The sequence below is a fragment of the Nematolebias whitei genome, chromosome 23, assembly GCF_014905685.2.
Source record: "Nematolebias whitei isolate Nwh7 chromosome 23, NemWhi1, whole genome shotgun sequence".
NCBI classification, from domain to species: domain Eukaryota; kingdom Metazoa; phylum Chordata; class Actinopteri; order Cyprinodontiformes; family Rivulidae; genus Nematolebias; species Nematolebias whitei.
Window position 1 is genome coordinate 18,350,439 of NC_056520.1, and position 13,463 is coordinate 18,363,901.

The 13,463-nt window shown below is 38.0% G+C and overlaps 1 protein-coding gene across 1 annotated transcript in view; it reads left to right on the plus strand.

Annotated features, from left to right (window-relative positions):
* Positions 1-7,959, plus strand: part of prox1a (prospero homeobox 1a) — an 80,978-nt gene extending 73,019 nt beyond the window's left edge. The window contains exon 6 of the mRNA XM_037696826.1: positions 7,152-7,959. Within this exon, the coding sequence (XP_037552754.1) occupies positions 7,152-7,337 (186 nt within the window). The 3' untranslated portion in view covers positions 7,338-7,959. The remainder of the gene's footprint in view (positions 1-7,151) is intronic.
* Positions 7,960-13,463: the final 5,504 nt, after the last annotated feature.

Sequence of the window (13,463 nt, forward strand, 5' to 3'; positions counted from 1 at the left end):
GAGGGTTGGACAAATGTGGACATCTGGATCCAAGTGTGTGTCTGTGTGCCTATATTCACCCCGTTTTGTTTCATACTTTCACCTTGTGTTTCCTTACCTCTCTGCAAGTCAGCAATGTCCTCTTTGTTGTCTTGCTTCAGCACTTTGAGTCGACTCACCACCGCAACGACGACCCGTCACCCTGAAACGATTCCAAAACACACCGATCAAGCTGCAAGACAAAGGCATGCACCATGATGCTTCTAGATCAGAATCAGCTTAATTGTCATTGCACCGAAGCACAACAAAATTACATTTCAGTACAGCCCGTCCAAGTAAAACAAACAACAGACATGGGAAGACGGAGCGACGGAGGCCGCGGCCTAATGGGAGGCGCTGCCATTCTCGTTAGATAGATCCGGCCGACTCTGCTTGATTTATGTCCGCCTTATAGTTCTACTGGTACGTCTCAATGGCGACTTCAAACAGCCAAATGTTGTGGTCAGCACCACCAGGCCGAGCTTGTAGCTTCTCGAAGGTCGATTCCTTCCTGCCAGCAATTTTCAGGAGCCTCAAGTAGCCTGTGATTCTCAGAAATCGTGTCCAGCTTATGGCTCAGCTCACACAGCTTATGAGTCTAAGTGCTTACCGGACGGCACATTCGATCACACAAGCCAAGCAGCCTTACAATGGCCAGAACAGTTGCCAACATTTTCCATATTTGTCGATATGCCAGGTAACCTCCAACTCCAAAAAGCAGAAATCCTGTTATCACACAATCTTCCACTGACTCAAGGAATCCATTGTATATCCAACTGCAAGTGTCCCGTCAGGACAAGAGGGCCCTCCTTCGCCCCGTCTTCTCATCGAGAAAATTTTATCAATTGCATTGAGAGACCAGCTGACCTGATCCAAAATTTACAATTCGAAAGATATGTAAAGAAAGGATTGAGTGGTGGCACAGAGGTTAGAGAAGGTGGGCCTGTGATCGGAAGATCGCACAGAGGTTAGAGAAGGTGGGCCTGTGATCAGAAGATTGCTGGTTCAACTCCCGGTACCGACAACGTCACCTGCCTCCACCCTCATTCGCTTCACTCTGGGCCCTTGAGCAAGGCCCATAACCCCCACTCTGCTTCCCTGGGCACCCTAGATAGCAGCTCTCTGCTCCACACAGAGGGCTGTGGTAGCTCGGTGGTCTGTGGTTGCCTCAGGAAAGGAATCCAGTGCAAAAATAATTGCCAAGTCTTCGTGTGACTTAGTTCGCTGAAGCCGAAAGAAGAAGAAGAAGAAGAAGAAGAAGAAGAAGAAGAAGAAGAAAAAAGATATGTAAAGAGAAGCTCCGATAGGGCTCACAGGACAAAGAGCAAAGCAGGAGGGAAAAGCGTCCTTTGAATAGCTTTTCGTTTTCCAGCGTGGAGAGGAATTTTTATTTTACAGCTTCATGAAAATTGAAGTAGATTTTGAAAACAGTAGAGAAAATATTCCCACCTCTGAGGCTGTAAATGTAAAACAAAGTGTCCAAAGACAAACGAAGCCAAGTGGTTTGTCTTGTTTTAAGGATAGAACAACTAAAGGATGAGGGGGTGTACACCAGAAGGGGGAGGTTGTCTCAAAGGCACATTCATCTTCAAGATCAAGCTCAGGTTTCAACTTTTATTTGTCCCAGTGGGCAGTTTCACAGCAACCATTAAACAGCTTCTTGACTTTGGGGCTTTCTCAATGTGCTGCAGCCTTTTAAAGATTACACAAGTGTTTTCTAAGCACCTGCTGAGGTCTATTTAAAAAAAAAAAAAAAAAAAAAAAAAAACACTTTAGGTTTTCATTTCATATTTCAAAAACTTCCAGCATTATGACCGAGGTATTTCCTCCTATCCTTATTGATTAGACACACACACAAAACAAATAAAACTAAAGGAGTGACAAAAGTACTCAGATAATACATCTGTTTAGGGGGTTTGCTGAACTTCTGCAAAAAACATTGTCTTAAAAGATTTGTTTTTGTAAAAAAAAAAAAAAAATTCCCAAAATGATTTCATTTATGTCATTTTAAGACAGATTACATCTTAGTGCTTCATCTGTAAATGGATTACTTAAGACTTACTTATATTTACTTTTAAACATAAGAAAAATTATTTCTGCACAAAATATGAATAATTTGTATAAAACTATATGGATTTTCCTGATGCATGCTCAATAATCCAGGTATAAAATTCTAACAACGTTAAATCAGGTCCTCTGGACGGCTTAAATAAATTAAATAAAATACAAATTGTTTAAACAATTCATCCAAAAGATTTTGTCAGTCTGAGGAGCTGCACTAAATTCAGTCTTATAAATAGCTCCTTCTCATAGTGGATCAACCAGTTTGCTGATGACATCCAAAACTAGCTGTTCACTTGATAAAGGAGGACCATCAGTCTAATGATCGATCGTTAGTGCCCTGATAGACGCTTGCTATTCATTGGGAGCTGAGTGATACTAGCAATCCAACATATATAGACTTGGTTTTATTATCTTTATACCTAAAAATAAATACAATTTCCCAAAGGCCTCTGTGCTAAAAGATCACACCACGTTAGAAAGATGCTTCCGCTAGGTTGTTTACGACCTTGTCAAAATCCAAGTTGTAGTGTAGACAACAAGGCAAGAAAGGCCAGTCCTCTTCAAAGTTTTGATGACCAAGCCACACCGGTGTGTACAGACTCCACGATGACTCTTTCTACTGGACACTGGATGATAAAAGGCTCAACTCTGGTGCTCTTCACGGACCCCTCAATTTCTCTTTTCGATCTAAAATCTATTTTAACTATCCGAATTTGTGTTTTTCGATTGTTAAAAACAGCTAAGCTGAGAAGCTAAGCTACAAGCTAAGCTAACAGGCCAACCTCGGGGAAAATAAAACTCTGTCTTGTCGAAGATCCAAAATTCATGGTTGAAACCTGTGCCTTCATGTAAAATGTTGTTTTTCCTCTGCAAAAAGAAGCTGAGAACTTGTTTACTGTATTCTTTATTAAAAGCTTTGTGTGAAAAATGCTATGCTAAAGGGCTCAAACCACACCGAGCATTCGCCATTTTGAGAACTGAAGAGAGACAGCCCATGTGATGCTGCTCGCTCCCCTACTATCCATCCTTCGGTTCAAACAGTACTTGTCTTGTACTTGTCAAACAGTCTTGTACTGCCATCCGGTGGTCAAAAATGGTACTACACTAAAAAAATTAACCAACATTTCTTCTTAAATTTGACAATAATTACTGATTATTGTCAAATTTCAAACAACATCATTTATCGCAATAATTTGAGTTAATCACCCAGCAAAATTTTTCATCGTGACAGGCCTAGGAACAACATGACCATAGGCTTGATTTTACTGTAATGCAGCGCTACTGAACTGGGCAGTACGTGATGGCAATGACATTAATACTTTTAATGTTGTCTATTGAATTGAGACCGTGTTGGCCAATCCTCAAAATCGGGCACAAAAAATGTTGATATCCATAGTTAGAACTAAATTAAAAGTTGAAACCTGTATCTAGCTTGGCAATAGCTGTTTCTAAGGTTCTGTGTCTCAACTTTAAACAGGTAGACGTCACCTCAAAAAAAAGTTTTGTTCTCCATCTGCTGGGTTAGCACGTGTGTTGTGTGTTTGTCTACACTGAGACAATGACAGAGAGCCTCATTGAAATAACAGCAGTCTCCAGGGACCAGCTAAAAAGAGAGGAAGGGTAGGTTAGGGTAGAGGGAGTATACGAGAGTCCGGGGAATCGTTGAAGCTGTGTGTGCGCGTGGAGTGATTCATCCGTCCTGGTGGCGGCTAACCTTGGCACGTCCTGCCACGCGTGACGGGGGTTACACCCAGCCGTCCTCTACACATGTGTGAGTTCGCTGGGGTGTATAGGTGGATGTATTTAGACAAGAAGAGTCAGCTGTTGGTGTGTGTGTGGTTGCATCTACATGAAAGGAATAAAAGGAGAAGAATTAAAAAAAAGAAATAGGAAGGGGAAAAAAATCAGTTGAGTTGTTTGGTGTCTTTGGATGATCTTGCCCATAGGAGAAAGGGCAGAAGCAAAAAGGCATGAAAAATGTGTTTATAAGTGTTTGGCCCATTGTTCTATAACACACATATTTAACACACATACACTGAGTACATTCATGCCTGCATCAGTAAGGGAAAGTGCTTCAATTCTAGTTTAAACTTGAAGAGTCTGACGGATCAGATGGACCGTATCATGCGTTATTGGATGTGGAAAGGGAACTCTGACACAATCGATGCCAAAAACCAAAAACAACCTGAACCTTTCAAGAAAGGGGAAGCAGATTTAGGGGAAGTTCCGAAGAACTTGGTTACAAAAATAGCAACATACGAACACCTGAAACATAAGCGCACCCAATCCTTGCTCATTTTCTGTCATTGTTTTCTAAAATGGAACATTTAACACTTGACAATTTAAAAGGAAGAATAAATCCCCTGCTTAAGACTCAATTTTATTATGATCTAATTTATTTATTTAATTGATTTATTTCAGACAATAAAAAGTAAAAAGAAAAAAAAATTGCCATGCCAAATGACATGCAATTTTTCATAATTTGTGCGAATAGTGTTAAAAAATTTGTTTGATTTTTTTTCCCGAAAATTCAAACAGAGAACAACATAGATGGATTGTATCTTTTTTGTTGTGCTTTGAGTATTTTTCGTTTAAATATATTATTTTATTGTATTGTAATCTGGTTTTACTGTACAGTAAAGCCATTTGTTTTTTTGTTTTTTTTCATTCAAGCTTTATTAATACGTGTTAATCCCATTGAGCCTCGGGGACTCGTTTACAAGAGAGACCTGAATTTTTAACAAAGAGTAATGGCAACAGTAAACAACAAAAAGACACAATCATAAAACATGCGTACAATTTTTTTTTTTTTTAACCCAACCTTATTGGTTTAACCCAAATTGCTTTTGATGTGTTTTGTAAATATGATTGACATTGCCAAACTTGCAGAGCATCATTATTTGATGGCTGTTCAAATAAGATAAGGTCATTGCAAAACAAATAAATACAAACTTTAAAATACAGAATTGGTAAAATACCAAAAAAAAACATCAATTTGCACCAAAAAAAATGTCATTTTATGCTTCATTATCTGCTGACAATTTTCCAAAAATACATATAGTTTTAGGAAACTTTACATTGACTGCCAAATGACAAAAATGTGATGATGTTGGTGTGTTTGTGTCTGCCCGTTACCAAAATATCTCATGAACCACCACTAGATGGATTAAATTAAAACCTTTCAGGAAACAATCATTGGAAAAACATCTACAACTATTTAACCTTAGGAGCCAACCCAATTTAAGAAGGCTGCTACAACTGATTGGCCTTATTCAACACAAAAATAGCTACAACTTGGTTAATTTTACAACTATTGAGATGAAAATGTGATGCGGTAGTAGCAGTCATTTATAGCACATACATCGACAATGGCATTTCACAATGTTACATGAGATCAAGGTCTGACCAAAACAGCTACAACTCTCATTTCTCAGCATAAGATGGTCTCTGTCTCAAACTCTGGTGGAGGGCAATATGAATTTCTAAGTGTTTAACCTTTTTGACTATCTCAGGTTGTGATTCCTGCAGTCAGCATCCCATATTAGTATCTTCAACTTTTCAGCACTGTACAAATGGACTAATTATATAGCGCCTTTCTATCTGATCAAGATACTCAAAGCACTTTACACTACAATCTGTGTCCTCATTTACCCATTCATACAGCACTCTACTAGCTCTCTACAAAGCTAATTGAACAAATCATTCTCGAGAGACTAATCAGTGCATTATCACATTCATACACTGATGGGACACACATCCGAGGCAATGAGGGGTTCAGTGTCTTGTCCAGGGACACTTCGGCATGTGACTGCTGGTGGATTTGAACCCCCAACTCTTGCATTGGAGGACAACTGCTCTAACCACTCAGCCACAGCTGCCCTAAAAAGAGATTATAGCAGCAGATTAATGTCCAAGCTTTTGAAATGGGAGTTACCAATAAGCCTAACATGCATGTTTTTTAGTATCTTGCCTTAGTTTTTTAGTATTTTTTGTGAGGCTCAATGGGATTTACTTGTCTAAATAAAGGTTGAATTAATGTTTTTGGTCTGTGGGAGGAAACCAGAGTACCCGGAGAAAACCCATGCATGCACGGAGAGAACATGCAAACTCCACCCAGAACGACCCCAGGCTGAGATTCAATTCGGTGACCTTCTTGCTGAGAGGCAATATTTCTAAAAACTGAGCCACGATGCTGCCCTAAATTCTCCCTAGGTATGAGTGAGATAATGAATGGTAGTTTGTCTCGTTGTGGCCCTGTGATGGACTTGGACCTGTCCAGGGTGTCCCCCGCCTCTAGTGATAGCTGGACATGGGCACCAGTGACCCCTGCAACCCAAATAGGAAGAAGCAGGTAAAGATAATGGATGGATGGATGCTTTTTAAACAAAGATTCCACAATGACAAATGGCTGATAAGTCTGTTAGTTACATTCAAATTATATTTATCATCAAGTCCTCTCAGGGATCGTCAGGATGTGCAGCAAAACTGCTGGCACAGCCCTACAGAACTTCACTTACAAGGCAAGGTCAGCGAACAAGACCAGGCTGATTCTGGCAGATCCTGATCACCCATGATGATTTTTGTACTTTTATTTTAATGTCTCAATGTCTTGTCTAGTATGGATGATGTGTGTGGCTACTGACTGTGAAACTAATTGCCTCTTGGGGATAATAAAGATTATTGAACTTGAAGGAAGAAGCCGGTAAAGATAATGGATGGCTTTTGAACAAAGATTTCACAAATGACTGATAAGTCTGTTTTAGTTACATTCAAGTTATATTTATCATCAAGTCTGTTGAGAAGAAAATGTTAGTCTATCCCTCCTGCTGCCCTCAGGTGAAAATGACCCACGGGGCATCAGTTTGCCTCATGGGTCATTTTGACTTGAGAGCAACAGGAGGTTTAAAATAGAAGTAACAGTTCTGCTTTTGTGAGTTTGTCTAAAAATCAATTGAACATTTACAGTTGAGCAGAGAAAAAAAGGGGAAGGCGATTTGAGGGAAGTCTCTCTAACAATCATAGCAGTCATATCGCTTCTCACAATTTTTGCACTTGTTTGTTTTTTCCAGGTTCCTGAACGGTTTTTGGAGGTGGCACAGGTGACTCTTCGAGAGTTCTTCAATGCCATTGTGGCCGGGAAAGACGCGGATCCGTCATGGAAGAAGGCCATCTACAAGGTGATCTGCAAACTGGACAGTGAAGTTCCTGAGGTCTTCAAATCACCCAACTGTCTCCAGGAACTTCTCCATGACTGACTAGGAAATCAAGGCAGGCGGAGCAAACCTGCAAGGACTGTCAGAAGACTGTAAGAACATTCCTTTAAAGGTCTTCGATAAAATGTGCTTGAAAAGTGTTTGACCCTCATATTCGGAAGAAGTTTATGGACACTTCATTCCAGTCTTTTAAAGACAACACTGCCCTTAAGATTTCATACACAAAGAAATATCTGATGCTCATGTTAGTTGATTTTGTTGGGACTTTTTAGAAATAAAAAGCAAAATGGCAAGCGATTTATCCTCTTTGCACTTCTAGAAAAACTCCATCTCTTCTCCCCCATGTTGTTTAGACTTTCCACCTTTCTCAAGAAAGTTGGACGAATCTTCAACCCATGACTTTAAGGCCGGGGGCGAACTAATAAAAAAAGATGATAATATATTAAAAAAAAAAAAAATCTTTATTGTGGATGTATTTAAGTGACTTTTGGAAAAAAAAGAAAAAAAAAGAAAAACGTTAAATATATGTATTTTTCCCTCCTTTGTATGAGCTGGCATCATTTCTTCTATAAACCCTCAGTCACACGTAGGAAAAAAAAACACCGTAGCATTCCCTCATCTGAACCCAAACAGTCAAAAATAAACTTGTTTAATCCAGATTATCGACCCTCTTTTTACTTCATCTCCTCTTACTGTTTGAGTGTTTGTCCCTTCACAGTATCAGAAATCCATTTTCATAACTGAATCATTTAAATATGAAATTTATTTATCCATCTCATTTCAGAAATATACTTTTTTTTTTTACTTAGTTCGTGTATTTTAGGCCTCATCTACACTACTCTGGATTTTTTTTTTTTTAAGCAGGTTGTTTGCTGCACCTCTTACCCACATGCAAATGGCATTTTTGTAAAAAAAATAAAAATAAAACAAATAAATAATGATTTATAAAAAGCATAGTAAATTTTTCCTACATCTGCCTGGACTTTGGATACTAAAAGCTTTTTTAAATCAATGATGTAACTGCCTTTTTACATGTGCCCAGTAACGCAAACAACTATGGAACGAGTTTTGGTGGTTATTCTTTGTTGTTGTTTATTTTTATAGTTTTTTGGGGTTTTTTACACTTTATTCTGGCGTAAATTGTGTGTTGAAAAGAATAATCGAGAAAAAAAACTATCAACAACTTTAAAAAAGACGAGAAAAGCGTTATGGGAGAACTTTTAGCCAAGACAATATTTTCCTCTGTGTTTTGATGTCATTTATGTGGACGTTCTCGCCACTTAGTGGTGATCCATGGGTATTTCAGGATTTTTGTTAGAATATTGCAGACTGAGATGGTTTTTTTTTCTTAAGAAACAAAGAAAAAAAAATATCCAGAGCCATGTAGATGGGGCCTCGGTCATGGATTAGGATACTGGTTTTAATAAATAACTTCAACCAATATTGAATTTGAGCATGTTAGTATTTTATCCAATGACCCCTGACAGGTTCTTGCTTTGTTTCAGTCTAATAAACAATTTAATGAAAGTAAATTGAAAACAACCTGCATTCTCTCTTTGACCCACAACGAGAAACCCCTGCCAGAATCCATGCATTCACAATACTTACACAAAAGTCTAACAATAATTTACCTTTGAGTCAATATACATCACTTTCTCAAGATTAAACTGACCACACATTGGTTTTAATTTATATAAAGCCTTAAACAGATGACAAAAGGATTCAAGGATTCAAGGTTTTTTATTTGTCATTTGCACCACATGTGGTGAATGTGATGGAACAAAATTGTGTACACAGGGTCCCAGTTACATCCAACAAAAGTATAAAATGTGAAAGAAAAACAGTAATAAGATTTAAGATATGAACTAAGAAAAAAGTTAACTAAAAACACACTAAGCACTAGTAGCATAAAAACAATACGCCGAACAACAGCAAAAGGGTTTTAGTTTGCAGTTTTACCATGAATGAAAACTAAGGGTGCATTCACACCAGCCCTGTTTAGTCCGCTTTAATCGAACACTAGCTCGTTTTCCTAGAAAGTCCGGTTCGTTTGGGGAGGCGTGAACGCACCATCGAACTCTGTCACGGAACAAAAAGGCGAACTCTGGCCCGGGCTAAAACCTAGGTCTCGGTCCGGTAGAAGAGAACTCCAGCGCGGTTCGAGTGCAGTGTGAATGTAAACAGACCAGGCCCCGCTCCGCAGGACAAACAAACATGCATTTCTCTGACCTCATATGGAGCCGTCAGCTGCCTTGTGTGGAAAAACAATATTCTCCAGGGACTTCTGTCTCATCTTCTGCTCATGCTAAGTCCATTTTTGAAAAATGACAAAATATAACTCCTAAAACTGCTAAAACTTGATGCCACTCCGTTTTTGTTTTTATTTACAGAAGAAGAAGACGTGTCTTCAGAGGTTTTGTGTTGTTTCTTTCAATAGTTCTTGGTGCAGCGCCCCCACAGGCGAGCGGGGGAACAGGTTGGTTCAACAGGTTGACTCGACTGCACAGTGCAGTGTGAATGCAAACGCACCAGCTCAAATGTAAACAAAAGCTCATGAATATTGGTCCCCAACCAAACCGAGTCTACCGGACTATCAGGTGTGAAAACAACCTAAGAAAACATAGTATTCCTTGAAGAAATGCATATCACCCAATGCCTTTCATGCCAGTTTTAAACTGAGATCATGTTAAGTTGAGAAATTGGTAAATTTACAGAATAAAGTGATGTGAAATCTTGTACAAGTACAAAGTAGTTAGACCTTAAGAGTATGTGTTGAAAATGACTCAACAGTGGTGGGCAGGGTTCCGCTAATCTGCTAACAGCTAATAGTGGAAATAACTTTTCGTTTAGCGGATTAGCATTTTTGCTAACTTTGGAAACAGTTAGCAGACTAATTCAATTAGCTTCCTCTAATTTGAGTTCCCATAACTTTAAGTCTGCTTTTTGAAGACCTCCACACCCCAAAATGTTTACAGTAAAATAAGAGACTTACACAAAACAATGCTATGCAAAGCGCAGTGCTTAATTTGTAAACCAAATTATGCTGGAACGCAAGTAGCAGGGGGTTGGGTCTGGGGGTCCTCCCCCCAAAATTTTTTGAATAAAGTAAATGCCATTTCCTGCATTCTGTTGTATTTTCATAAGTTGTTAAACATCTATGTTTACCTCCATAAGTAAACACTTGATTCAGTAACTATTTTAGAGAGCAACAAGAAGTAGCCTGACCAACAGCTCTCCTTGTGTCAATAGAGAAGGCTCCGCTTCTCTCAAACATGGTAACAGCCCCCCCACATCGACCCAAACCTGATTTTGGCACCCACACACCACTCGCACCTGCTCTAGTAGCATCCCCATTGCCACTTCATTCATGTGTTTCAATTCTCAGTTGTCAAGTTGTACAATGAGAAGACTTTTTAAAATGACAGTAAATTGGATTCTCTTCTCGACATTTATCTCTGTCATTTTGACAAATTGGCGCCGTTTGTTTTGGTACGTAACGTGATTACCTATCAAACGTTTCTCTCGTATTTTTAATAAATAAATCAACATTTTATTAACGACCCACTTAAACTGTAAAACTTATTTGCAATTTAGTTGTGCTATTTAATTATATTTTTGTCTTTTTAAATATATTGCCCATAACTGTACTTTTAGGGCTGTACATTTTTTAAGGGTAGAAGCGGAAATGCTTACTTGAAGGAGCAGCTCTTATGTGATATTAAGAAGCTCGTAAGTGGCTGTTATGTTTAAAATTTGTGTTTATGTAATTATTTTCAGATTACATGCCCAGGTTTTATTTGTTCAAGGCAGTCAAATTTGTTCATAAGTTTATTATTATTAGTAAGCCTGAGAGTTACCGGATCCAAGCAAACAGTTACTGGAATGCACCCTGTCAAAATAAGAGATCCGGAAGGCTCCAGCCCAAATTAAGACCTGGCTTAGCGTCACTTAGTGGCATTACCCTTAAGTCAGGGGACTAACTTTTACCCTCACAGTGCTTTCCCTCTTATTCATACCGGGAACAACCTTTAACTCATGGTGTCAGTTTACAGCCAGTAACAGATATAAATACCAAACCAAACCTGAACAAGACATTAACAAGAACGACCCATTTCCACACTCAGAAACATCGTAAACAATCAGAAACATTGCACACATAATTCCTACAAGGTTACCCAGCATGCCTTGCAGCACAGTCTCGCAGGGACGTGACACACATTTCCCACATATTTGCTTTAATCTGGGGCATACAAATATTTGCCATTTTGTGTTAATAATCTTAAATTATAAGAACTAAATTAGCAGAAATACGAGTCGAAAGGCTGCATGCTCCCACTGTAGTGATGCTGTTTTTGTTTCTCCCGCGGACATGGGAGCTCTGTCACAACTGATGAATTGATGACATTAATCCCACGAGCGAGCGGTCACAACTAAAAAACAGCAAACTGATTATCGAGAGAATATTGGTGATGATGCACAGCAACTTTAGTTAATTTTAAAACGGTTAACTCCGAGGAGGATTGCTAATAAGCGAGTTAATTCATTATAGTCCCTGTGAATGAGTATCAGGTCTCTCTTGTAAACGAGTCCTCGAGGCTCAATGGGATTAACCTGTCTAAATAAAGGTTGAATGAACAGTCAATGACACAAAGGAGACGTCCAACGCACATTGAATGCCTCACTCTGCTCCGCCTCCTTCGTTCCAATGGACCGGATTAATTTCTGAAAGCTCACCTCTAAATGTTTTGTTTTACCTACGATTTATGAATAATTTTGAGTTGTGTTCACTTAAATTAGCGTGTGATAAAAGTTGGCGGTTATCAGTTAGTGTTAGCTTCCGCTAATTATTTTGACCTGTTTAGCAGTTTAAGCTTATTTTTTAGTTAGCGGATTAGCGGTAAGCGAAGCCAACTTTCTAGTTAGCTGTGCCCACCACTGACTCTCAACTACTACCACACCAAACTTTAGCCTAACATCTGGTGAAACTAAAGAGTTTTAGCCTTTTTTTGTGTGCGTTTCTAAGGGCCGTTTGCAATTCCGACCATCAGGTTAACTCCAAAAGGTAATCAGTTTATAAGTTTTAGACGCACGTCCTGAGAATATTTTTCTAAAGTGGCTGATGAGATATTTTGCTAACAAACAGGGCTGACTACAACAGTAACTCTAGAGTTTTAAGCAAAGATTTCATGCAATTAGTAGCACTTGCATTATGTGTTGTGGATGACTGTCTGTTACTACCACACCAATTTTTGCACAATATCTAAAACCAATTGACAAATTTAATGTTTTCTGTGCTTGATAAGATCAATTAGCTCTGGCGATCAACTTACATTTGATTAACTACAAAAGTTATTCAGATGTAGGATGTACATCCAGTGATCACTTGCTAAGAATTTTAATTGAAAAAAAATTGCCCATTGGTTCATGAAATATTTTGCTAACAGTCAAAGAACACAAACATTGGCTTTTGTATGGTGGCCCTGAAGTTCAAACCGCAACTACAAATAAAAAAACAACTACAAATAAAAAAAAAACAACTATGAATTTAAAAAAACTACGAATGAAAAAACTACAAATTAAAAAACTGAACTACAACAAACTGAACTAAGAATAAAAAAAACACTACAAATTAAAAACTGAAGGTTGAATTAAAAAACAACTATGAGTTAAAAAACAACTACGAATTAAAAAAACTACAAATAAAAAAAACTGAATTAAAACACTGAACTACAAATTAAAAAACTACAAATTTAAAAAACTGAACTACGAATTAAAAAACACAGCTATGAATTAAAAAACAACTAAGAATTAAACAACACAGCTATGAATAAAACAACTACTAATTAAAAAACAGCTATGAATTAAACAACTACGAATTAAAAAACAGCTATGAATTAAACAACTATGAATTAAAAAACAGCTATGAAATAAACAACTACGAATTAAAAAACAGCTATGAATTAAAAAACAACTACAAATGAAAAAACTGAACTACAAATAAAAAAAACATGAAATAAAAACTACAAATGAAAAAACAACAACAAATTTAAAAACAACATTTGGAAAAATGCAATAACATTTGAAAAACACAACCTATGAAAAAAAACAATTACATTTGAAGAACACAATTACATTAAGCGAAACCGGAAGAGGTGGGACCAGTGGGAA